At 43.8% G+C, this 25,808-nt stretch overlaps 1 protein-coding gene across 5 annotated transcripts in view; it reads right to left on the bottom strand.

Annotated features, from left to right (window-relative positions):
* Window positions 1-7,317: 7,317 nt before the first annotated feature.
* SORCS1 (sortilin related VPS10 domain containing receptor 1) overlaps window positions 7,318-25,808 on the bottom strand; it is a gene marked incomplete at both ends in the record, with an annotated part of 503,495 nt that continues 485,004 nt past the window's right edge. Inside the window, 3 exons of one of the 5 annotated variants that reach the window (XM_080823332.1) lie at window positions 7,318-7,397; window positions 12,262-12,422; window positions 12,545-12,650. In XM_080823332.1, coding sequence (XP_080679458.1) covers window positions 7,318-7,397; window positions 12,262-12,422; window positions 12,545-12,650 — 347 coding nt within the window. Of the gene's footprint in view, window positions 7,398-10,376; window positions 10,727-12,261; window positions 12,423-12,544; window positions 12,651-25,808 lie in introns of those variants that run through there. The other 4 variants (XM_080823334.1, XM_080823333.1, XM_080823336.1 and 1 more) reach the window with 4 other exon arrangements.

The following is a 25,808-nucleotide window of genomic DNA, read 5'->3' as shown; positions in this document are numbered from 1 at the left end:
GTCAGCCCAGACCACCAATTACCCAGCCCCCTACTAACCACAGCGATGAATCTAAAACATTGCTCATCTCGTAGGAAGCACCGCACAGAAGGAAAAGCGAATGTTCTGGTGTCATACAGACTGCTACCCTGTGATCACGAGTCATTTTACTTTTCTGAGCCCTCTTTTCACCAAATGTGAAAGAAGAAAACCATTCCTACTTTGGGAACTTGTGTGGATTAAATGAGACAATGACTATACAGTGCATTGCATAATGACATACAAATAAAACGCTAGCTGCTTTGTGATTGTCATTAATATATTTTCCATTCACAACTTCCTTTTTCTATACTTTCACCTCATTCATCTCTTTTGTTTTTATGTAACTCTGCACTCTTGGGTTAGGAATTAAAATTGTGATAGTTTTTGGCCCTTTGGACTTCATATATATTCACACCAGTGCTTGGACCTAGATGTTACACTACGAATTTGGTTTGCTTATACCTCTGGTTGTCAGTGTTGCCTCTGTGCCCTAACCTTGGTCAATGAGAACATCCTGCCCAGTTATTTAGTGAACACTTGGCTAAGCCAGTCCCTGTCATTTGCTGTGTGTGTGTGTGTGTGTGTGTGTGTGTGTGTGTGTGTGAAGTACTATATGCTGATGCTATTAGGAGGTACGGTTGGCACCTTCCTGTGGCCAGAAGACGGCAGGGAGAGTGAACAGCTGCTGGTCGAACAGTTACCAACACTACTACAGAAATTAAGTCAGGGTATCTTCCAGAATCTTCCATATTTTTTTTTTTTTTTGCCTCGAGAAATAACTTTTCTGTTTACACACAACCTTCCCAGTGCAGTTTGGATGCTGAGCATAAGTACCTAAGAGTGGGAACCATTCTTCAGAGAGCACTGGCTTGCTACACTCAACACGCGATCTAAGAATAGCATGTTTTTGCATGTGTGTGGCCCGTAACTCATTACTGTGAATTCATTATTGTGTATGTCTATGTGTGGGGGGTTATTTCCACATGTGTCCAAATAATATGTAAACATGTATGTATATTTACATTATATTTTACTGTAAATATTTATTAATCATGTAAATGCACGTGTATGTGTGTATATACATAATACCTATATACACACATGATCGGTAAGTTGCACAGCTTAAAAATTTTAAACATTTGAAACTTCATGAATTAAACAACAGGTACCAGAGTAGCAAAACAGTGTTTTCATCTCAATAGGAATTTAAATTGAAAAATGAAATGAAATTTGTCTTTTTTATGTATAGAAACTATTTTTAACTCCCTAAAGGAATTTAAATGAACAGTTTTGAACTTTTCTATCAACTTTACCTGGTATGCTAAACTTACTATTACTCATAATAATTACATAATAAAATAAGCAAATCTAGTATTTTAGATTAGCTTCGCAGTCTATTTTTTTTGTAATTTTTCTTAAAATCACATTTTTCTAACCATACAAGTAATATATAATCATTTTTAGAAAAATTCAGAAAATAAGCAAAAAGAAGCAAATTTTCAAAACCTGGAATTTTATGAGTTAGAAATAAGCAGTGTTAGGGCGCCTGGGTGGCTCAGTGGGTTGAGCCTCTGCCTTCGCCTCGGGTCATGATCTCGGGGTCCTGGGATTGAGCCCCGTGTCGGGCTCTCTGCTCCATGGGGAGCCTGCTTCTCCCCCTCTCTCTGCCTGCCTCTCTGTGTACTTGTGATCTCTCTCTCTCTCTGTCAAATAAATAAATAAAATCTTAAAAAAAAAAAAAAAGAAGCAGTGTTGGGGTGTCTGGGTGGTGTGGTTGGTTAAGTGTCCGGATCTTGGTTTCATCTCAGGTCATAATCTCAGGATCGTGAGACTAACCCCCACGTTGGGCTCTGCGCTCAGCATGGGGTCTGATTAAGATTCTCTCTCCTTCTCCCCCTGCCCCTCCTGCTTCTCTCTTTCTCCTGTGTTCTCTCTCCCTCTCTCTAAAATAAATAAATACATATTTTTAAAAAAGAAACAAACAGTATTCCTATATTTCAATCTCTCAGTCTGTCCCTATATATTTTCTGTGCAAATTGTTTTCACACTACGTAAAGTCTTAAATTCTACATCCCTCTAACATTAAGGAAAATATTCTCATGCCATTAAGTATTCAAGTATTCTTTAGAAGAAATTTTAGTGGAAGCATTCTATTTTATTACATGGAGGTATATATATATATACACACACACATACGTATATGTATATATATATATACACACACACATATATTTAACTCTAATTAATTCATAAATTAATTCATAAATACTGTTCATTGCATCCTTTTTCTGCACCTGCAAGTTCTATCCGTGCTTCCTTTGGCAGGGAGATTTCATGATGGTATCTGTTCGTGCTTACATTGAAATATCTTACTCAGGATCATCCATAATGATCTAGATATGATCTAGATAGCTTAAGCTTATTTTTAAATATTTCCACACTTTCCCTGTTTCACTCTTGGTGGAACATTTTATGTATGTTTTTGTCATACTATCCTTCTTCACAAAGAGTTTTGACCACAACTTAACATTATTTGGGCCAAAGATGTATTTCTAAACATGAGTTGTTGAGGTTGATGGAAACTGAGTGATGCTCTGAGTTCTGGGCAAGCAGGCAGGCCGCTGGTCTCCCAGCCCCAATGCTCAGGCGGGTGACAGTGCTAATGAGGATAGGTGCTCTGTTCTTATCTTTTCCCTCTGAGGTCAAGTTAGACTCTTCCTTCTATTAGTATATCCAAATTATTTTTAAACTAACATCTGAATTACTGTTCTGTGGTAAAACTTTTTTGAAGGTGTACATTTATTCCAAAGGGATTGATACATTAGAGAATTCAAAGATAATGCAAATTTTGTGTATATGTGTGATTCTGCCAATAAAAATATTAAGTGAAGAGACAAAACTATACTCTACTGGGTATAGTTGGTGGTGCACCATGCACAACACACACACACACACACTCCACCATCTACCAGCTACCACCCTTTGCCTCATGTGACCCAGGCCATACCATCCATTTGGTGTTACAACTTTGTCGGATTTCATGTAATTCTCCTTCTTTACAATAACTCACTTCACAATGACTTATGTCACAACTCACTTCACGATGCTCACATGCTATTAGCACTCTAATACCCGCTTTTATAAGCCAACATTGGGTCTTTTTCAAGGTGCTTTATCTGTGTATTTTTTAACCTTTTAACACCACAGAAGTGTGTTACCATTTTTATTAGGTTTTGCTATGATCTGAACATTAGTGTCTCCTCCCAAACTCTTATGTCCAAAACCCCATGCCCAAAGTGATGGTATTTGGGAGTGGGGCCTTTGGGAGGTGATGACAGCTTTTACCGAAAAGACACCAGAGAGCTCCCTTGCTCTTTCTACCCTGTGAGGACCCAGTGAGGAGATGCCACATATGAGAGGAAAACAGGTCCTCTGAATCTGGTGGCATCTTGATCTCGGACTTTCAAGCCTCCAGAATCATGAGAAATAAATTCCCGTTATTTTTAAGCCACCCAGTCTCTCCTACTGTGTTATAAGAGCAGAATGGACTAGGATGGGTTTTTATCTTTTTTTTTACCGTGTCGCTGACTCATTACCCATGAAGGTGGCACATGAGAAATTTAGTGTGTGTTGTATCCTGGTCCCACTTCTTTTCCTAAGCCTTGTATTTTTATTGTGCTTTTCTGCATCGTGAGGTGATTTTTCAGGAACACATACACCACATAACACATATAATTCTCTGGGGAAATTCCCCTATGTGACCATTGTGAAAATTAATTTTTCTTTTAACTCAGAAGCATTTCTAACTGCCGTGCTGAGGTCCAAAATTGTTTGTTTTCTGGTTGATGATCTGAGACTGATGCAGAACAAGTTTGCTCCTTTTCAGCTTTCAGATCTCAGAGAAGCTGGGAACCAACTCCTCCTCTCCCATCCCAATCCCCCGTCGCTATGCTCTCTGCTGTGTTCTATTTTTACTTGTCGAAATTATCTTATGTGTATGATGGCATTGGACCTGTTACACTACATTTTATTATTTGTTCGTTGTTCCTATTAGAATATACGCTCATAAAGGCAGATAGCTTATCTGCCCTGCTCTCGACTGTATTATCACCATCTGAAGAAGTCTGTAACACACAAGATTAACACAGATTTGTATTTTGTCAACCAAAGATTCCTTTTCTGATGTTTAACATGAAAACTATAATACCTATTTCCTTGTATATGTCCATCTAGAATTATTTTGGGATTTTTCCCTACTATGAAAGCATCAGCAAAATACTATTAACTTCTAAGAAATAGGTGAACCGATAATGATTCCAAAGCAAAACTTAGGCCTTGATTTTTCATCCTATTTTCTAAGCATTTTTTTTTCCCCTAAACTACATTTCACTTAAGTTAATATCTAAGAATAGGCCCCTGAAAACAGTGGCTTGAGTGGCAAGAGAGAGGAAGGGCAAGGACGTGTTGGTGCTTGACAAACATCAATTGAACATAAAATCAGAGGTGCTGGCTGGGTAAGGCCAGTCAGACAATGGCAACTCAGAGATCTTTGCTCACCATGCAAAGCTGAAAAGCCAGGGCTGAGTTTCAGCAAACATTTATCTAGTGCCCCCTAATGGCAATGTCCAGTGCTAAAGGCTGAAGGAGTGAAATGAAAAATTAAAAAAAAAAAAAAGATCCTTTCCTACAGGAGTGTAGAATTCTGTGAGCAAGATGTAAAAAGTGGCACATGTGAACAGATTTATGATTTAAATAGGTGGTGTTGTATGAAAAAATGCTCAACATCATTAGTCATCAGGGAAATTCAAATCAAAACTACATTGAGATACCACCTTATACCAGTTAGAATGGCAAAAACTGAGAAGACAAGGAACAACAAACGTTGGAGAGGTTGTGGAGAAAGGAGAACCTTCTTACACTCTTGGTGGGAACACAAGCTGGTAGAGCCACTTTGGAAAATAGTATGGAGGCTCCTCAAAAAGTTCAAAACAGAGCTACTCTCTGACCCAGCAATTGCACTACTGGGTATTTACTCCAAAGATACAGATGGAGTGAAAAGAAGGGGCACCTGCATCCCAATGTTCATAGCAGCAATGACCACAAGAGCCAAACTGTGGAAGGAGCCAAGATGCCCTTCAACAGACGAATGGATGAAGAAGATGTGGTCCATACATACAATGGACTATTACTCAGCTATCAGAAGGGACGAACACCCAACATTTGCATCAACATGGATGGAACTGGTGGAGATTATGCTGAGTGAAATAAGTCAAGCAGAGAAAGAAAAACTGTCATATGGTTTCACTTATTTGTGGAACATAAGGAATAGCATGGAGGACATTAGGAAGAGGAAAGGAAAAGTGAAGAGGGGGAAATCGGAGGGGGAGACGAAACATGAGAGACTGTGGAGTCCAGGAAACAAACTGAGGGTTTTAGAGGGGAGGCGTGAGGAGGGAGGGGTTAGCCCAGTGTTGGGTATTAAGGAGGGCGTGGATGGCACAGAGCACAGTAACACTACGTAAACAATGAATCATGGAACACTACATCAAAAACTAACAATGTACTGCATGGTGACTAACATAATAATAAAAAAAAATAGGTGTTGTTGGAAGTGAAACATTTGCCTTCGGACTAGGGGAGAATTTGGATTTGATGTGGACTAAACCTGAAAGGATAGCTGTGCCTGTCCCCTGCCTGTGTTCTCTCCAGTCCATTCCCCACTCCTCCCTGCTCTGCTTTGTATTTCAGGAAACTGTATTTCCCAGGGTCCAGTGCCCACTGGCTTGTGGATGGGCTTGGTCAGTGGGGAGCTTCATCTGAAGATGGGAGGGTCACAGCAAGGAAACAGCAAGCTCCCTCTCTCCCTCCCTCTCCTTTGCTTGGGCAGCATGGCTGGCTACGGCCGTGGCTCCTCTGTGGTTCCAGAAAGCGCCAGCCACGTCCTCCATGATTTCAGTGTCCAGCTGGTGGTGCTGGTCCCGGGCTGTGGGAATCCCTGGTTCCTTCCAGCCCCGGCAAGGCAGAGGCTTCCTACTGATGCTCCTACTTGGCATCTTGGCTCTTCAGTTACTCAAGCAAAAAATTCCCTGTGTAAAATCTCTGTTTGAAATCTCCACGGATGATTTTTGTTTGACCGCCTGCACCCGCGGTGAGAGAGGAGATAAAGTCCTGAGGGGGAAGCACAGCAGGGGCTCTGGCCTGGCAAAGAACAACAAAGGGTCAGGTAGAAGATTAAACCTGTGGGAAAGGAGAGGTTCAAGGTCACCTAAAATCAGGGATTCTCAGACGTGCGGTGACTATGCTGTTGAGGTCTTTGGGTCTTTGGAAGGCTGAGGAAAGTTCTCTTTCTATACAAATACAAGGGCAAAATGTTGCCCAAGAAGAGATGTCACCTACGTGGCCAAGCCACAAGGCTGGAGGATTTGGGATCCAGTCCATTGAATTTCAATCAGCTGGATGGGGCTCTCGGGAATGACTCACCGACTCAGAATACCAAAGCTGGAAGTTGTCTCCTTCCTTCAGATTATATGCATGAGGACACTAAAGCTCTTGTACGGGAAAGGGCTTTGTTCAAGGTCACACAGCTGGCATAGCTGGAAGGAGAGCTCCACTCTCCTAATTTCAGGGTCAAAGCCTTTTTTATGCTATCCCTAGTGGCCCGAGGTTTCAGCTCATGACATCACAGGCAGCTTTGCTCCTTCCATAACTAAAAGATTCTAAACAAATTTGAATGGGTTGGTCACATAGTAGTAATTTCTAATTTTGAACTAAATATAATAAGCATGCAACTCATTCCAAAGTAACCAGTTTGGAGGGTTTTTAAGTAGAATAAGGTAATTTAATAAAGCAACAGACATTATATAGTCAAATAAAATGCAGGTAGAATTCAGGTAGTAGAATAGATTCTCCTTTGTGAGTAAAAAAAAAAAAAAAAAAAGCAAGCACGCAAACAAAAATAAACCTTTGAGACTGCGGTATTTGCTGTATTCTCACACAACTAGCCTTTATAAAATCCTACAGTTGTATCACTTCTGCATGAAGACAGAACGCCACGGTTTGGTTTGAGATAAAATAAACTCCTCGAGGCCAAGACTTTAGAGACATTATCTGTTTAATAAATATGATTGTAAAAGCAATAAACAAGAGCAAGTATACATTACACTACATAGTATTTAACAAAAAATACATCAAAAAAGTCATTTTAAAATTAGAAGTAGTTCCGATACTATAAGAAAACTTTCTTTTTTTTTTCTTTAAATTGGCTTCCTATAAAAATAAGTTGGCAAATGAGGGATTTCAATGCTCAGGTGGAATCCTGGAAAACACAGAACAGTTGCCAAACACCCCATTGCTCTCAAAGTTGCTGTTTGGAACTTGTGGAAAAAAAGCAAAGCAAACCTCTCCATTTTGGACCGTGGATCCAATTAGGAATAAAGGCAAAGGAGAAAATGTTGGTTGGGTAGTTCAGGGTAGAGCGTGCACAGTTTGCCTTCTGGGATTTTTGGAAAATGTTGTAATATCAGATTTCTAGCTTGCCCTGAATCTTCCCTTCCACATCCATCCCTCCCCACTCACTCCTCTGGCCTGAAGCCCACCAAACTCCTCATTGTGTTTGCACCTGCTGTTCACGAGTCGGTAGGCACTTGGGTCCTTCCCATTTGTAGGCTCTCATCACTGCCTTCTCTTTGGGATTGAGCTGGAGTGGCCGAGTGTGGTGGTTCCCAAAGTTCTGTGGACATCACTGTCACCTGAAAAGCTGGTAAAGATAGACTACTGGGCCCTACCCCTTATAGTTTCTGATTCAGTAGGTCTGCAGTCAGGGGACCCCAGATTTTCATTTCTAGTAAGTCTGAGGGGATGCTGATACTGCTCAGTCCAGGTACCACGCTTGGAGAACCACAGCGCTAGATCGTAAGAACAATGAGGTCCCCTTGCCTCACTCTTCTCCTACAAGTGGAAGGGAGCTTTGAGGAGAGGCACCTGAGGGTCCCGGAGATGCTGAACGGAGAGCCGGCCATCCGTGATCACTTTCCAAAATGCCAGGCATCTCACGTCTACCTCTATTTTTAATTAGGACTTACACATCCATTTTTCCTTATGTCTTCTCATGTATTCTTCCATTTATCCCTTCAACAAAGTAATTTTCTTAATACCTACTCTAGGCAAGGCACTGTGCGAGACTAAGAGGGTTATTCCCTTTTTCATAATTTTCCAATTAAAATTAATTGAACGGCAACTCTGAGGACTCCCTGTGCTGTTTTGAGTGAGCTTCTTTTGGTTTCCAAACATTTTGTCTTCCAGATTAAACTTGGAAGGCTCCAACTGAAGCGGATCGATGAGGATGTTTCCTATGGGATAGGAAGCCTGGCAGGTTGGGGATCAATTGAGTTCTACAAACAAATGGCCGCCTCAGGCATAATCCATTTCCCAGATTCATCCTGGGCATCTTCAACCACATAAACTTCCAAATGATTCACTTCTGATTGCAGCTTTGCTACTCTTGCCCTGCCTAAGCTACACGAAGGCAGGGATCGCCAGGATCTTTGGGACCCCCAGGATCACCAGGACCCTGTTATTGACTGTGACTGGCCTGGGAACTTGGCCATAGAGGAGGCTACTCTCTCTGAGTGGTTTTCAACACTGCTTTCTCCTATATTTTAGAGTAGGCTTTGCCTAATTCATCATCCTCCAAGGCCTTCTGCTGGACACACATTTGTTTCCTTCTTACTCTGGGTCTTCTTTCATTATTGACCTGGGCAAATGGGGATTGATCGTTCATGCTCTGAGCCAATCTGCCTTAGTTAGACATCTACCTCCTCCCCTTTCGGCTTGCTAATTTTTCCTTTGCCAATAATATGATACTCAGAGATCAGAGAGTGTAACTGGGAAATGTCTGGAATCATTCTACATCATCAAAATCTTATCCTAATGTAAGACAAGACCTCCGTATATTCTCAGACTTTTTGACATTCTTAAATATTCAATCCATTAACCTGCTTCTTCTTCTGGTTAAAATCAGTTTTATTTTACAAATATTTTTACTGTACTGTGAGAGAACAAATACTGGGTAATAGCAACCATTACAGAAGGAAATTGCCCTGCCACATAGTAACGCATTTGAAACATTTCTCACAAGAATGTTCTGGAATCTGCACATGAGATTTCTGCTAAGGTGTGAGAATACCACTACGCATCTGTATGCTTTCTTTTCCAGTGTATGTGGCCAGGTTTGAATTGCTTTGGATACATCAACTCTTTCACACACTTTGCGTGTTTCCAGGTGGGAAAAGGCAAGGCTATTTGGAAGAGGCAGGTTCTACAGGAAACTAAGGATACATGGAGCCGAACCCTGCAGGGCAGGATGTATTGGGTCAGTGTGTAGAGGTGTAGGGAAGCTGGCATGCTGACAGATCAGAAACGTGTGCGTGGCGGGGGCAAGGCCGGCAGAGGGTAGGCCAGTATTTAGGAAACACTGAGGTTAATGTCCAGAATCCAATAACATGTTTGGGAAGAAAAAGTAGGGGGAGTTGAAAGACAGCTTGGAGACCGGAAGGAAGAGGTACAAAGACATCGACAGATGATGACCACACGGGGATAGCAAACAAATGGGGGGGGGCCAGACGATGGGGAGCTGGGATTCTCTTTTCTACATAAGTTGGGGGGCAGGAACAGGAAAGCTACAAGGGAAAGCCTTTGTGATGGGAAGGGATGGACAGGAAACAGAGATCCACTTCTGACATGCTTGCCCCCGCAGCCAGCTTTCCCTACTCTGCCTGCGTACTTGGAACTTGACCTCGCTCCTTCATCCCTGTGGCCGCTCAGAATGCAAAACACAAGCAGCCTCGTGGCCACTGCTGGCCCCCGGAGCTACCAGAGATAACTTAGAAAAGAAACTGGCAATGAGGAAAGTGGGACAGAGAAACAGCTCAGGGTTTCACACTCCTGTGCATGTCGTTGTGTCTTATGAAAGGGGCTGGGGCAGCTAATCCCCCCATCAGCCTCTAGGGCTAAAATTGGTGTTAAATCTAGGGCCAAGAATATTTCCAAAAACACATGCAGATCTCCTTGGCCTCTATCTGTTATGAATTTTCTACAAACACGACCGATCAGAAAAAAGAGAGAGAAGAGGAAAGGGGAGGGGAGTGTTTTTCCATTAAAATAGAGCACCTGTACACTGCCCCTCCAAGCATGTTCTCAAGGTATTGTCCACATGCACAGGCTTAAAGCTAAAAACCCTTGTTGTCTGTGTCTGAAGAATTAAAAAGTCCCGATGCAGTGAGTGTTTGTTTGTCTGTCTGTTTGTTTGGATTTTGATTGTTTCTATTTTATTTGTTTGTTTGTTTGTTTTTGTTTTTACTGGCGTCCTCCATTCAAACATTTACATAGGTAGGGATTTCTTTTGTGCTTTGATTCTCAGCAACTATGGAAATACTTCCTGGCAAAATAGGAAACAGAACAACAAAGGAAAGAAAAAAAACATAGAGTTAGTGGTCATGAAGGATGGTGCACTTGACAAGAGCGAAATTCTTTCCTGATCAGCAGGTCGCCTGTAGCCTTTGGGGGTTTTCCTTAAATTGCAAATTGTGCCCCAGCAGATCCCCGCTTTGGCGTTGGAGGTGGAGTGGCGTGTCTTGCTCTTTGCAATCGGAGAGATGAGTCACCAGGTTGAGTAGAAGGGGAGGGAGGGGAGGGTAAAGCTACTCTCCTAAGAGAAAACGTGTAACACTTACTCATTTAATGACACTGACAATGGAAAGGTGTCAGAGACTGTGCAACTGTGCTGCGGGATGCTCCTGGTAAAGGAGGGTTTGCTACTTTAATACAGTCAACAGCGCTGTGCTTCATACCCCGTGGAAAAGGGATTGAAAACCAAATGACCCACAAAAATGCACTTAGAGGCTTTAGAAGTAAATAGACAGGGTGAACGCTTCTCTGGACTTGAAGACAGAAAAGGCTTTTTCTTTTGAACCTAAAGCAATTACACATTTATCACGCTGTCTCCCCAAATAAAAGCCAGCACATTGTGAACGCCGGACCCCAGATAGGGTTCCAGCTGTATTATTATGTCTGAGACAAGCCAGGCCCTGCACTGAAATCTCACCCAGCACCACCACAGAACTCTCCCACATCTGCTTAAAGAGAGGGCTGTTTCTCCATTTAGGTGCTCCTTTCCCTTTCCAAGTCACTGATGAGAAATCTCAGGGAGCACCCTTCTAGAAGGTTTGGTCTTCTGACATTAGAGTGAGGCACGGACGGTTATCTAGTAATGTATCCGTCTCGTTCCACAATGCAGGATTCGAGGTGGCAACGTGACAGCTTCAAGTCTTGACACCACCAGACAGGATGAACCAGGGCCAGCCATGGGTCACAGTGGCAGCTCCAGGGGTCTGTCTAACTCCCCGGAAATTTTCCTCTGCCATAGACAGTAGGGCTTAGTGATTACGCCTGCGACTCTGGACCTAGCTGTTGGATTGCCAGCTTACTTCGCAGGCAGAGAGCGAGCGAGAGCTCTATTGATGTATGATAAGGTCCACTGTAAGACTTCTGCTAGGGGACAGGTGAACAGGAGGGAGAAATGTGCCCGTCGGCCCTGTAACAGGTTAACTCCCTAGAGGTCTCTCTCAGGAAACCTCACTCCTGGGATGTTCTGCAAACTTTCTGCCTCTTGTCCTCAACATTCTTAGGTTCCATGTTTCGGGGCTGGGGGGCAGTTTTTAGACTCCTGCTAATTAAAAAAAATCCCAGGGTGATCAGCTTGGCCCGCCTCTATTCTGTCTCCTGATGTTGTCTCTCTACAAGCATTCTGGAACATTTTGCCCTCCAAAGAGTTGTCTCAAGGCCAGGTGGGCCTGGCCTACCCTGTCACTCCCTACCCTGCCCGGCCCTCCGCATCACCAGGTCTAGCCTCTGAGGCTTCCTTCTTGCACATTGTTAGTCAACGCTCTGCTCTTTGACCGTGAACATTTTGAAGCCCCGTATTTTAGAGCAAGAGATTTTGCAAGAGGAAGAATAAAGTCATGAGAGAGAGAGGAAAAAAAAAAACCCACACACTACATAGGAGCAAGAAGGCTTATCTCCCCCCTCATTCCAGTTGAAGGAAGCAGGGAAAGAGACATCTTAGCTGTTTCTCTCAGGAATGTTAGAGCAGGAGAGAGTGGTTACGTCAAGCCAGAAAGGGGTTAGACAGTCAGCCATTGACTACCCAGGCCGAGCAGCTGACGGCTACTGGGAATCATTTACCTATGAGCTGGCATTCCACCTTCTCATCTATCAGTTGGCCAGGCCTCCTTAGTTCAGTCTGAGGGATATAGGCCCTGCTTTCAGGGTGACTGACCCGACTGACCATCTCTCGTTCTTTCTCATTCTGCATCTGGGCATAAACATTAATCCCCGGGATCTTCCTAAAACATTAACAGACAGCATCATTGCTATGCACGGGAGATGTACATCATGGCAATACGTGCTTCCGAGCCTGTCAGGGAGAAGGAAGGGGGAGGGGAGACGAGGACAGAGGGCCTCATACCTTTTAAACTTGTAGATGACGAACACGGCCAGCCCCACGAACACCACCGAGAGCAGCATCAGCATGGCGGACCCACTGTGGGTTGGAGTGAGGTCCACCAGCGGGGCTAGGGGAGAACACAAGGCATGGTCATGGTCAGGGCACGCCTGACTCCGTGAGGTGCTGACACTCTTCACACAGAGGCACGGTGAGTCCCAGGAAACCCCGTGGGGCCTACGCACAGGTGCATGTCACGTGGCTGACATGGGGGCTGGGGGGCATCTGAGTCTGGCCCAGCCCCCGGAACGCTCCGGCTGGTCTGTGCAGGAAGGGCGGTGGGGGCCCTGGGCCAGACTGCTCAGATTCTAGGCCTGCATTACCGCGGTCGGCCCTGTGATTCTAGGCAAGCGATTTCACCTTAACAGGCTTACGTGGTGGGAGCACAACCGTACGTATCTCGTGGGGTTTGTGTGAGGACCGTGTGAACGCACTGACAACAGTGATAGACCCGTGTTAAGTCTCCCCTAAGTGTCAGCCTTTCTTACGACGGCTGCTGCTCTTCTTTTTAATCGATATTTAAAACACGGTAATCATGACATTTTCCTATACTGAGGGCGAGCTTCCCTCACGCTGGGCAATGCGCATCACCAGAAAGAGCACCGGGACTACTGTGATGAATGACCTGCCGCCTCTCACTCCCGTCCCTGCGACCGCCACGTGAGACAGAGGACCGGAGGGTACGGGGCACGCTTCTCTCTCCGGCACACAGGAAACCGATGGCTAAGGGAGGATTTCACAAGAGTTGTCACCACGGTGCGGGTGGAGGGGTGCACGACCCCACGTTGTCTCGACAGCTTCCCGAAGCCCTGACAGCAGCTCGTGCCAGGAGCACCAGCCTCTCAGAAGCACGGACGTCTCCTCTTTGCAGCCGTAAAAGATCCTCCTCCCTGAGTTTACCCCTAGACCGCAGCTCTCGGGAGCATCTCTCCACCCCCAAATCCTCCTCAATCTTAGGGTCAAATCTGTCGTGCTCTAAGGACTTTGTTTGCCATTAATTTGCACCCTCTCAAAAAAAGGACATGTTGCAAAAACAGCATCGCTCAAGCATGAAAAACAAGCCAAAGCTACACCTTAGGAGGCCTGGACGCTGAACGTTACCTCCCCCTGTTCACGGAAAGTCTGATACTCAGAAAGGTTGGTGACTTTCAAGCACCACTTTCTGTGGCTTTTCTCTGTCGGGAGCCGAGAAGGCAATGTTCTGGTCACCTGGGTGTGAGAGTTCGAGAAGAGTGACCTGTATGCTGAAGGACCCCAACATTCTCGAGGCCACTTCTGCTCTGTCTAGTCAGGCTACGTTCTGTTACGTTCTATGGTCAGGCTACGTTCCAGCAACTCCAGGAAACTGCAGTGCATGTTCCAGATGTCAAATTGTTTTGCTGGGAAACTGGTCAAACCCTGTTGCTCAGAAAACAGGTTTAGTGGTTTTTAGCAGCATCAGCGTTTAGGAAGCAGGAACATTAGGCGACCCCTGTGATTCCCTCTCTCCTACGTCAAGCAGCGCTTATGCCATGCGGGGTGGTGGGTGAGTCTGGGAGCTGCAGGGACATACCCAAGGCACACGTGCTTCCAGGTCAAAATGAGAAAACAAAAGTGTCTTCCATTTACTAAGGCAAACACAGTGGCATCAGCAAAGGAGTCCAGAAACACTTCTAGAACTCACACTGCAACGGGTAGGATGTCACCGGGGAGAGGGGCACCTTCCATTTTTCACAGGGATTTTCGCAGGGGACTTCCACAAATGGAAGGCAGGGCTGTGACCTCCGCTGGACCGATAAGAACAGCGAGGCTCTCGCTGGTTAATGTCCTTCCAAAGGACTCGGAACGAGGAAGTGGAAGAAGGAAGACTTGAACCCGAGTCCTACCACGAACACACATGGAGCTAATTTCAGTGGAAAATACCGGAAATTTAAAAACATATTTCTGAGAGTGGGGATTAGGGCTAAAACGATAGTGCGAGAAGCAAATTAAGTGATCCAACTTAAAAAATTATCAAGTCTTAAAAGGACCAGTTAGAATCATAAAGCATGCACGCTCACACAGGGGTGACTCGTGTGTACACACCTATGCTGTATGTGTACACACACATGGTGCAGGTGCATAGAGAAACATACCTAGCACCTGGCTTCAACAAACATCAACTCACAGACAATATTGTATTATTTTTATCCCCATCCAGTCCTCACAACCACAACCAGTGGATTATTCTGAAGCAAATCCTAGGCATCCTGTAATTCCATCTGAACTCTAAAAGATAAGGTCCTTCTCTCTCTGGACATTATCACAATACTCTCAGCCCACGCAAGGAAATAAAAATGGGCAGACATTCTAATGCAACTGTTAGTTTGGCGGGGAACAGATGCAGGTTCAGGGAGGGGCCGCTCTGTTTAGGGTGGCTAGAGGCGGGTTAGCTTTATTAGCTAAACTTGTAATTCCTAGCTGCACACTCCTTGGGGATAAGCAGAGATCAGGGCTACAGAGTAACCAGGAGGGATACTAGCCTGCTTGAAAGGGTTGGCATTTGAAATAAATGGAAAAGTAAAGAGGAAATTGCTTTGTCCAGGCTCTTGCTAAAAGAGAAAGCAAACACACACACACACACACACACTCTCTCTCTCTCTATTTCCCATCTCTTCCCTTCCTCATCCTTTTTCTCCACATCTCAAGTTTCTATCATTCAATTCTAAATCATTCCTACTTAAAGCATCATTCGTATATAAGCAGTGTTAGCACTGGTAAGTAATTAGCACAGTATTTTGGAAAAATGAGCTTCTGCGTTCTGAGATCTAAAGTGTGGCTGTCTGCTCCCCCATCTCTGCATCGCTTTGTCTCTGAGGGCTCGGGCAGGCGGCAGCAGGCAGAACAGGGTCAGAGAGGACACCACTGCCCCGTGGGTTCCACAGGGCGGCTTGCTGACCTGCCCCTGAATGTAAATGGGCCTATTACTGCTGCACACACCACAGCTGCATTATCTTGGTGTGCCCGACGATTAGGTGTGTTTGGGTGTATTCTGCTGAGGAATGGAAAGGGGTGATAAATGGGCTTTAGCTTCTGGTGTGGAATTAGCATAAATTAATCCCTCTCCAGTTGCGGCCTAAACAAGGTAGAAGCCTGAAGGAAAATGCTGAGTGGTTGATTTGCCATTATGCACTCAGAGCAAAGCAGGGATACGTCAGTACTGTAGGGGACTCCACATTTATTTCTTCTTCTTTCTTTAAGAGAGGGAGTAGGGGAGGGGTGGAGAGCGAGACTCTTACGCAGTCTCCATGCCCAGCCCAGAGCTGGATGTGGGGATGGATCCTTACAACTCTGAGATCATGACCTGGAGCTGAAATCAAGAGTCAGACACGTCACTGACTAAGCCACCCAGGTATCGCTAACTTCACATTTCTAAGTCTGGGTGCTGGCACACACTGTTTCTGAAATCCTGGGAGGACTCAGACAAGCACTGAATTACTATGTTCTATTCATGAGGACCTAGGCTGATTATAAAAACAGCGCTGGGTGTGGAGCCTGCTGGGGATTCTCTCTCTCCCTTTTCCACTGTTCTTCCCCCATCTCTAAAATAAATAAATACATCTAAGAAAAAAAAAGAAAGAAAGAAAAGAAAAGAAAAAAGCTCGTAACAGTCCTGCAGGACAGAAACTCATTTAAGTCACTGTAGCGTTCCCCAAAATCAAATGGCCACAGCCCCTTTGCAGACCAAGGTCCTGCACAACATGCTTGAGGAAAAGCTTTTACCCTGAGTACCACATTTCCCTTTGCTGCAGCCTTGCCCCTTGGTTTGGTTTATTTCCAAGTTGTGAAGTCAACAATATGGCGGCATCAGCTGGTGACACTGGGCTCTTTGTGTTCATTCTTATTCGAGCAAAGGGACTTTCTTGGAGACCTTCTACCTGCACTAGGACTCTGAAACCCTGAACTGTATTTCTTTTTTTTTTTTTTTTAAGATTTTATTTATTTATTTCACAGACAGAGATCACAAGTAGGCAGAGAGGCAGGCAGAGAGAGAGGAGGAAGCAGGCTCCCTGCTGAGCAGAGAGCGGGATGCAGGGCTTGATCCCAGAACCCTGGGATCTCAACCTGAGCCGAAGGCAGACTTTAACCCACTGAGCCACCCAGGCACCCCTACACTGGGCTTTAGTTACATGCCTTGAATATCACAAAATCCATGTGGTCTGCAATGTCTTCTCCAGAAATTAAAATGATATGGAAATGGCACAAAGTTTATTTAGGAAACAGAAAGAGTGGGGTGCCTGGATGACTAAGTGTCTGCCTTTCGCTCAGATCATGACCTCCAGGACCTGGGATCTAGTTGGGCTCCCTGCTAAGTAGGGAGTCTGCTTCTCTCCCTCTGGCCTTCCCCCTGCTGTTCTCTTTCTGTCTCAAATAAATAAATAAATAAGTAACACCTTAAAAAAAAAGAAAGAAAGAAAACAGAAAAAAGGTTTTCACTTACAAAGCTCTCTTTCTTGGCCAACAGGCCTTTCTGATGGTTCAAGTCCAAAAGGAATCCCGAGAATCTCGAGGACTGCCACACCCGACTAGGATAAAGCCATGACCCTGCAGGCCTAAGCGCCAGACAGTGTGAGAATTCCAGGGAGGCACTAATGACTAGTGAAGCGTTGCGGCTAGTTTGAAACCAAAGATGAGTCTTCAAGAACATTGAGTCATGGAGTTCAGGTCACTCGGCCAAGTCATGACAACTCTGGGTACCTCAAAGACCAAACGTATTACAGTAATGGACACACAGGAGGAGAAAGATGCATTTTGGTTTTCTAGGGTTGAAAGTCAACAAGAAATCCTGCTTACTTTAGCAAGTGTTTCTCAAAGTAGAAGTTTACAGACTTCCTGAATCGGAAGCACCTGGAGAATGTGTGAAAATGCAGTCTCCTAGGCTTCACTTGAGGAAAAAAAAAAAAAAAATTACATCTCTGAGAATCAGTCCTAGAAATCTGTACATGTCACATGCTACAAATGTCGCTGTGACGCATACCAGTTTGAGAGCAGTGCATACTACGTCCCACCTACTCCCCTTCCTAAAACATCCAATCCTTATCTTAGAGTGTGCCTGACCTTTATATTCTCTGGGTCACTAAAAACAAAACAAGAATATACCCTTTGATTACTACTAGTAGCTTAATCTGGGTATGACTTCAGGAGAGCCTGCTGGACTACCTAAAAGCATTTCAAGTCTCCCCTAAGAGCAAGGTCAGCCTTGTGGAGATTGACTGCATTGCTGGATGGATTCTCTACCTCACTCTATGCCCAAGCCTTTCACATTCTAAGTCTGAAGCTTTTTGCATCAAGAGGTGAAATCTGCTTCCTCATCCCTTGAATCTGAGCTTGGCTACAATAGCATGGGGCCATGGGATCACATGGGAATGAGGGTACACCAATCGTGAGCTTCAAGGCCTCTGCACTTTTGCTCTCTCTCTTGGAATCCTGTCATTGTTACGTGTGAACACATGAAGAATAGCCTGATCAAGCATGATAGACCACGTGGAGAAGAACTTAATTATCCTAATCCAGGCTTTCTAGAAGACACCAAACACCTGGGGCACCAGAAGGCTAAGACCAGTAGAACCCCCTACCCAATGATCCACAGCTGATGGCAGACACACAATGAGCACAGATAAAACCAGGACCATCTAAGTGATCCACAGACTCAACAGCAACTCACTGTTAAGCCGGTAAGTTTTTGGATGGTCTTTGTTACACAGCAATAGCTTACTAATACTTCTCTATTCAAAATTCTTCTCTTTCAATTGGTTAAACACCCGATTAGCAATTTTTTAAAAAGTTTTTTATTTGTTTGACAGAGAGAGATCACAAGTAGTCAGAGAGGCAGGCAGAGAGAAAGGAAAGCAGAGAGCCCAATGTGGGGCTCGATCCCAGGACCCTGAGATCATGACCTGAGCCGAAGGCAGAGGTTTAACCCACTGAGCCACCCAGGTGCCCCCCAATTAGCAATTCTTATGTTTGGGCTCTACATTACTCAGTTCTTGCTGTAGACCTCTGCCCTTACTGGCAGAGAGGCAGAATATAAGTAAGATAATCCTAACTATTCTGTCCTAAACCAGAACAATTTACTAATGAAAAGGAATGCTATTAACGTTTATGCACACACTATAGATATAATCCAGAACAGTCCTCATCACTCTAGATATAAGTGTCTAAAAGGTAGCTTGTCCTAAATTCTGGTGTCTTCTTTGTCTTTCACATGTGTTCTCCTGCCTTCTATTTCCTGCCAATTTCTATGGACTATGTGCCTTGCCTTCCCCTTGGGGAACTGTATCTGGTGCACCCTAACTACTTATTACTTCTACCTATTTCCAACGTGATGCATGTTTGTACCCTTTCTCTGAATGGTTCATCTGATAACTCCCCCTTGACCATTTTCCACCCAAGAGTTTCTAGAAACACCTCAGCTGGGCCAACTCAGGCCAGTTACCAGGTAGATATTGAACACTTTTTTTATGGGTCCAGAAAAATCTTAGAAAAAAACGATGAAGAAAGAATTAAAGCTAAAGAGCAACTTCAGTGCTGGACCCTGGTATATTTATGAAAGTATCACATTCAGGTAACTGCACTGGCGAAAGGGGTATATTTAGATATCTTGGCATCTGTTCTTACTTGCCATAACACCATAATGGCTTAGTAGTTGTCAGAAGCCAGTGGATCCACATGATGTGAAAAGCCTAAACATTTGCAGAGGGAAAATACACACACACACACACATATTTATATATAAATATATTTATAATTATATATAAATATATATATATTTTAATCTGGGGCAAAAAAGTAGAAGGAAAAATACTACCAGGGCGACTATATTCACAAAGACTTATAAATGATAACTGTGTAGATAACAAGGCAACCAGAGACTAAAGGGACACGATGAATTTATTGGCTGTGGAAGAATTTCACTAGTACTAATTTCATCCCTAAATGGAAAATGCTATTGCAACAATTTATTTCACTTTACAGTTCAGAGCCCCACAACTCCACAATGTGGCATCTGCATGCAGAATGATGTGGCTTAGATTATACTGTATTTTCTAAACCTTCTCAACTAATGCTAATTTTGCCTTCAAGTGGAAAGGATCTTTCTCAACGTGAAACTGTCAGGCAGAATTCATGATGTATCCTGACCTAGGCTGAAATTCTGGTTCCTCATCCCCTCCCACACTTACTCATAACATATCCAAGGACAGCAACTGAAGCCCTTTAACTGAAGTCTCTAATATACAGAGACTGAATAGAGACTGAAGTCTCTAATATATCCGTGATAATATCTTTTTATTACACCAAAAAAAAAGAAAGAAAGAAAGAAAGAAAGAAATTGAACCAGTCAGCAGCAACTACAGAGGGCGAAGATCACACAAGATAACAATTTTATTAAAAACCCACACATACCCTTGACAAAGGACAGCTTTCCTAAACCCAATGGCTTAAATCAGGGGACTGCTAAACAGACAGGAGAGGGTGGGAGGTTACCATGTATTAATTTTTTTTTAATTCAACCTGGAATTTGAGTCTCTTCCTTTGAGAAATATTAACCTTTCACATTTTTTATCATACGTATCCAAGTCTCTGAAAAACAGAGACCCCACTGAAAAGCCAAAGGCGGTAGAGCACCCTTATTCTCAAACACATGTAAAACCACAGGGAGATGCAGACGTATCATTTTCTGCTCACACTAGCACATTAATAGCATCTAGATAATATAATTTGTTCAACTTTCATAAAACTCATGGCTATTCAATTACATCTGCCACTAAGATTCTAGTTCATACTTTAATCATTTTTCAACCGCCTCACGGCCACAGCTCTTGGCTGGCCTTTGCCATTCATCTAGATTATGGATAGAGGAGATCTCAGATTTGGAGATATGGTCCTTTTTTTTTTTTTTTTTTTCCTCTTCTTCCTCCCACTCTCGTCTACCCATTCTGCCAATTAGGTTGGCTCCAGATACGCGGAAAAATTAGACTTTAATGTTTATTACTAATTTCCTCCTGCACTTAATATCACAGACTCTTTTTTTTGTTAAATGCATGCCTTTCCTTTAGTGGATGCCCTGAGCTGTAAATCGGATTTATTGCTGGTGACAGACATGTTTGCGTGCACCTCCCCTTGTTATGCAGATGGAGTTGTGTCTGTACAGTGTTCTGCTGGAGAGGCTGGTGAGCCTGGGGGACAGGCCTGGCTGTACCTGCCTCATTGGGGGAACTTGTAAAAAATGCAGATTTCTGGATATGACTCCTTGGGATTCAAATTCGGGGTGTGTGCAGGGAGACCTGAAAAATCTCTTTTTTTGTGAAGCTGCTGAAATCATCGTGATGTAGAGTCAGGTCAAGAACAGCTGCTTTGGGGCACCTGGGTGGCTCAGTGGGTTAAGCCTCTGCCTTCGGCTCAGGTCATGGTCTCAGGATCCTGGGATCGAGCCCCGCATTGGGCTCTCTGCTCAGCAGGGAGCCTGCTTCTCCCTCTCTCTCTGTCTGCCTCTCTGCCTCCTTGTGATCTCTCTCTGTCAAATAAATAAATTAAAAAAAAAAAAAAAGAACAGCTGCTTTATCGCTGGGATGGTCTACACTAGCTTGTATGGAGTCTTTCCAACCATACCTGTTTTGAGGGAAGGATCAGTTCCAGCCCTTCTAGCTCTTCTAGGTCCTCTGTGGAGCAGCCCCTACCAGCTAAATTTCAGTTTATTTGTCCAATAAATCACTCCTGGGAAATGCAAATCATCCCCGTAGTCCTGTTGTTTGTAATTTAGTGTGAATCAATCTGGTTAGATGTTGTGTTCTCAAATAAGATGTCAGTGTTCCCCCTTGCTTGCTGGCTGAGTAATTTTCATTCTCATGCAGAGGCTCATCTCTTCTACCTTGAAAGAACTGACACATTTTTAAGTTGTTTTCCTCTACTTCCACTCTCAAATATAATCACCGAATTTACTCATGACCATGGGTTCTCACAGCACCAAAGGTACAGGATGCGAAGTAGCTTGGGAGATTTGTACCAGCAATCAGGGCTTTGATCTATCCATTGTCAGCAGATCCCTTCTACCCAGGAACCTACTAAAAGGTGGCAAATCAAAGCTCTGAGTTGAATGTGTAGTCTGCTCCTGGGCTCACCTGAGTTTCAACCTCTTATTTCCAGCCTCCAGGTGGGGTTTTCCACTCCTACCCTTGATGACGTCAAACCCAACACGAATCACTAATCTGTGGCAACCAAAAAAGTGGCTCCTACTTCTAGGTCTCCATCGCTATCAGATAAATTACCATCTCTTCCCTCCTGGGTTGAAAAGGTCTTGTAAAATACACTGATACTTCGTTAAAGAGAGAAAGGATTATTGACTGTTGCCCAAACTTATTATTTTAAAACCTTCCATCTGCCCCTTCTTTCCTTTTCCATATTCAACATTCTTGGTAATTTCAAGAATGCATTAATGAGGGTTGTCTCACTAGTCTGTGTGGATGATGAGTAACCATTTATAATATGAAGGGAGTATCAAATAATGGCAGATTTGACTTCCTGAATTTATCCCTCTCTCTTTCCTCTGCTCATACTTTCACCTTCAGGAGATACACCAATTAGGAGTATTTAAGGATATATATCTAGACACCCCAAACCATGTCAAACTGTGTATCACTTTGTACAGAAATCACATGTCACCTTGTTCTGCCTCTGCTCAGCACAGCCCCTCGACGTGGCATGCTTATTTTCTCTTTCCTTGGTGAATTCAGATTCAACATAAAGGCTCATCTTTCTTGAGCCTTCTGCATGGAATATTCTCCTTCCTCTTTATTTAGAATTAGTAAAGTTTCATGCAAATCATTTTCGTGCCTCAGGTCGAGTCAGTGTGGAGTGAGTGAGGGTCCCAGCTCATCTCACATCCCCAGATGAACCAGAGTTCTGAAGGCATAATTGCAAAGTGAGGCACAGAAGCCTGTGAAGAAGAGATGATAAACTGGAAACAGACCTCACCCTTGAGTAAATTCCGTTACTCGGGGCAATGAGAAAACTATTGGCATTTCGAGGGTATTTTCTTAACAGCTTAGGTTTGTTTTTCCATAAGTACCTGCAGAGATCAAATGCTCTGCATTAGATTTGAAGACTTCCTGCGATTCTTACTGGAAAAACTCTCCCTAGGGTGACATCATAGCTCTTAAAATGTGGAAGAGTATAGATAAACACAAATAATATAAATCAAAAAATCAAAGCTCAGGGTAAAGGCATAGATGAGAGAGAGCTCCAGGGAGATGTCACAAAAGATGTGAAAAAGGTCTGGTTTGATAAGGTCAGGAGAGCGCAATCGAAGGTGTTGACCCTGAGCTCTGCCGCTAGTGAAGCTGTTCTTCGATGTGGGGAAACACTCCCGCCAGTGACCAAGGCAAGGAGATAAAGGCTGAAACGTAGATTTGCCGCAGTCTCCTTCAGGAATAGCTCTCCTTCTCACTCCGTCTCTAGGTTCTCTTATTCCGAGACACAGAACTCTAATTTTTCTTCAACCTACTCATTTCCCACAATGTGCATATAAACAACGATAACACTCCTGAAGGGATTCCTGACGTAAGAGAAACATGAGATGCATTTTCCTCAGATGCTTGTTGGGTACATGAAGGCAAGTCTCCCCTCACCAGTTGTTTGGTAAGAAGCAGCATGTCACGGTGCAGGTTCACAATTGAGTAAACTGAACCTAAAGGTTAATGGGATTTTGAATATATCTGACCACACACCTAATTACTTATAAAAGCCACAGTTACTGAGCACCTGATACGTGTGTGTTCTCTACCAGGTACAATGGTTACCATCATCATCATCAGACAAATACGGGTTTTAAAAATCCATGTGGGTTCAGAGAAGGAATAGATGATAATAAAAGTAAAAGTACTTTTTTCTAGTAAAGTCTCCAGAAAGACACCGTGCAAATGGTGGCACTGAGCTGACCCTTAAAATACAAAGAGACAAGAGATGGAGAGAGGTGGCGAATGGGGGAAGAAAGAGTATTTCGCTTGGGAACAGCACGAGGAAAGGTGAACTTCAGTCAGAACACCAGTGTTTCTAGTCTAGGGCCTGGCTTGATGGATTTCTACTCCTTTCCCCCACTCTTTGGGCTGTGTAACATCATGGCCTTTGTCTGCTAAACACGGATGCTTTCAGGTCCCCAAAGACCTCTGCAGGTCACAGCCCTCCCTCAACTTCTCCTTAAGGGCTTCTCATTCTCACCCTATTCACAAGTAATTTCAAATCCCTTTTTTCCACAAAGAGCATTTCAGAAACATTGTTGTTGAGTGGCCGAGCTCTCAGGAGGAACTGAAGAGAAAGGGAGAAGCATGGAATCACTGAGAACAAAACAAGGACTGGTTCCAAGTGGAGATCCGTGTAGACACCAAAGCTAACGGATTCCCAGGTAGAACGTGGGTGAACGGCCCACATCCAGTCTCTAATGACGTCCCGACCTAGAAGTGCCTACCTAGTGCTCCCATAAAAGCAAACAGGGAACTGAATTTGAAAAACAAAATAAGGCCAGTAAATTCCTGAAAGGAGACAGCTCTTTTTCCTTGGAGACAAAACAAATTATGCACTGCCTCTCTCACTAGCAACACACTCTGGCTCAAACATTTTTAAAAGAAGGCTGCCGAACATCTGCTGGCCAATTAATGGGATGCAGCAGCGGCTGTAATGGTCCCTGGGAAGGTATTAGCAATCCTGCTTATGAGACATGAAATGTTGCAAACAGTGGTCCTTTTCCCTCTTTCCTTTTTTTTTTTTTTTTTTTTAAATTTTTATGTCCTCCTGCCTGTAGGAGAGATGAGGAAAAAGGAGTGAGGTAGAAGGTCGGCATCAAATACTCTTCACCACTGTTTCCTCTTTTCCCCATGTATCTTCATCCTTCTCTTCCTAGCCAAACAGGAGTGTGCTGATTTTAACTTAATCAAAGAAAGTGTGGCAAGTGTCTCAATCCACTGATCTTCCACCCAGTGTGCCGTGTTTTCTAAGTGTAGGAGAATTCCCACCAGTGTCTTGGTAGACCCAATCTACTACTCTGTTCAAAGAGTTTACAACAACCAGATGGCCAGGGCTGACTTAGGGCACTCTCCTGATGGCTAGGGCCGACTTAGGGGTACTCCCAGGGAACCAGATCCCTCACATGCTTCCCTTCTTCACCAGAGGCACCGAAGAGAGCCCACCTTCACATATGCCTTGTCTTTTGTAGTGACAGTCAGGCTGAGAGCGACGCTGCACCTGTGGGTAGGACCAACTCTACTGCTCTTGTGAAGAACATGGCAACATTCAACACAGACCAAGTTTCCCATTCCACTATTCTCTCAGCCCTTGATGTCCTCTCCCTTTACTATTCAAACTGGAGCTGATTATTCACATATAAGTCCATATGTACTATATGAGCCAGTCATGATAGTGATCAGTGATATTGATCAGTGATATTGATCAGTATCATGATCAATAATACCAGCTGACCAAGGTTTGGAATTACCCTGCCATAAAGTCCTACTATCCAATCCAACAGAGAAGAACCCTGAACAACCCACAACGGTTGGAAGCCAAAAGACTTCTCACTTTCTCCCAACTGCGTAGTCACTGGGGTTTTGCCTCAAACTATTTTTTTAATTTCAGTCTCTCGATAATCTTTCATCATACGAATCTCCATTGTGAGGAGTCTTCAAATATCAGCTTGTTTACATGAGTTCCCAGTTAACATACCTTCCTTTGGCCACCCTCTTCTTCCTGGAGATCTGAGTCCTGTTTCCCAAGTTCCCAGTGATGGAGTGAACCATGAATATTAATTGGAGAAGTTCTCCAGATCTTCCCAATCTTGCCGTCTGGAACTTACTTTGGTGGAATTAACATAGTTACCAGGAATGGACTTTCCTTCCCACGGGGAACTATGAATCCCACACACATGCCTTTCCCTGCCTTTCCTGTATCTGTTTCCCTAGCTAAGCCCTGGCTAAACCAGTTTTAGCTAATTACCACTTTTTTTTTGACCACCTATTTTTTTAGCCTGATCTCAGCTCTACCAGTTGCCACTATAGGAAAGCTTCCTTAAGTAACATTGAAAATAAGGTTCCAAATTCAGCAAGATATTCTGAACCATTTCCGGAGTGTGATGTGAAAAATAGTTAAATAAAAATCAGGCACATAAAGTAACAGAAGATAAGTATGGGAGTATGGGAGGAAGCAAAGGTATGAAATGCAGGTG

Source organism: Martes martes (assembly GCF_963455335.1).
Source record: "Martes martes genome assembly, chromosome: 14".
NCBI classification, from domain to species: domain Eukaryota; kingdom Metazoa; phylum Chordata; class Mammalia; order Carnivora; family Mustelidae; genus Martes; species Martes martes.
The sequence above is the reverse complement of the archived record's forward strand: the minus strand, read 5'-3'. Positions and strand labels throughout refer to the sequence as shown.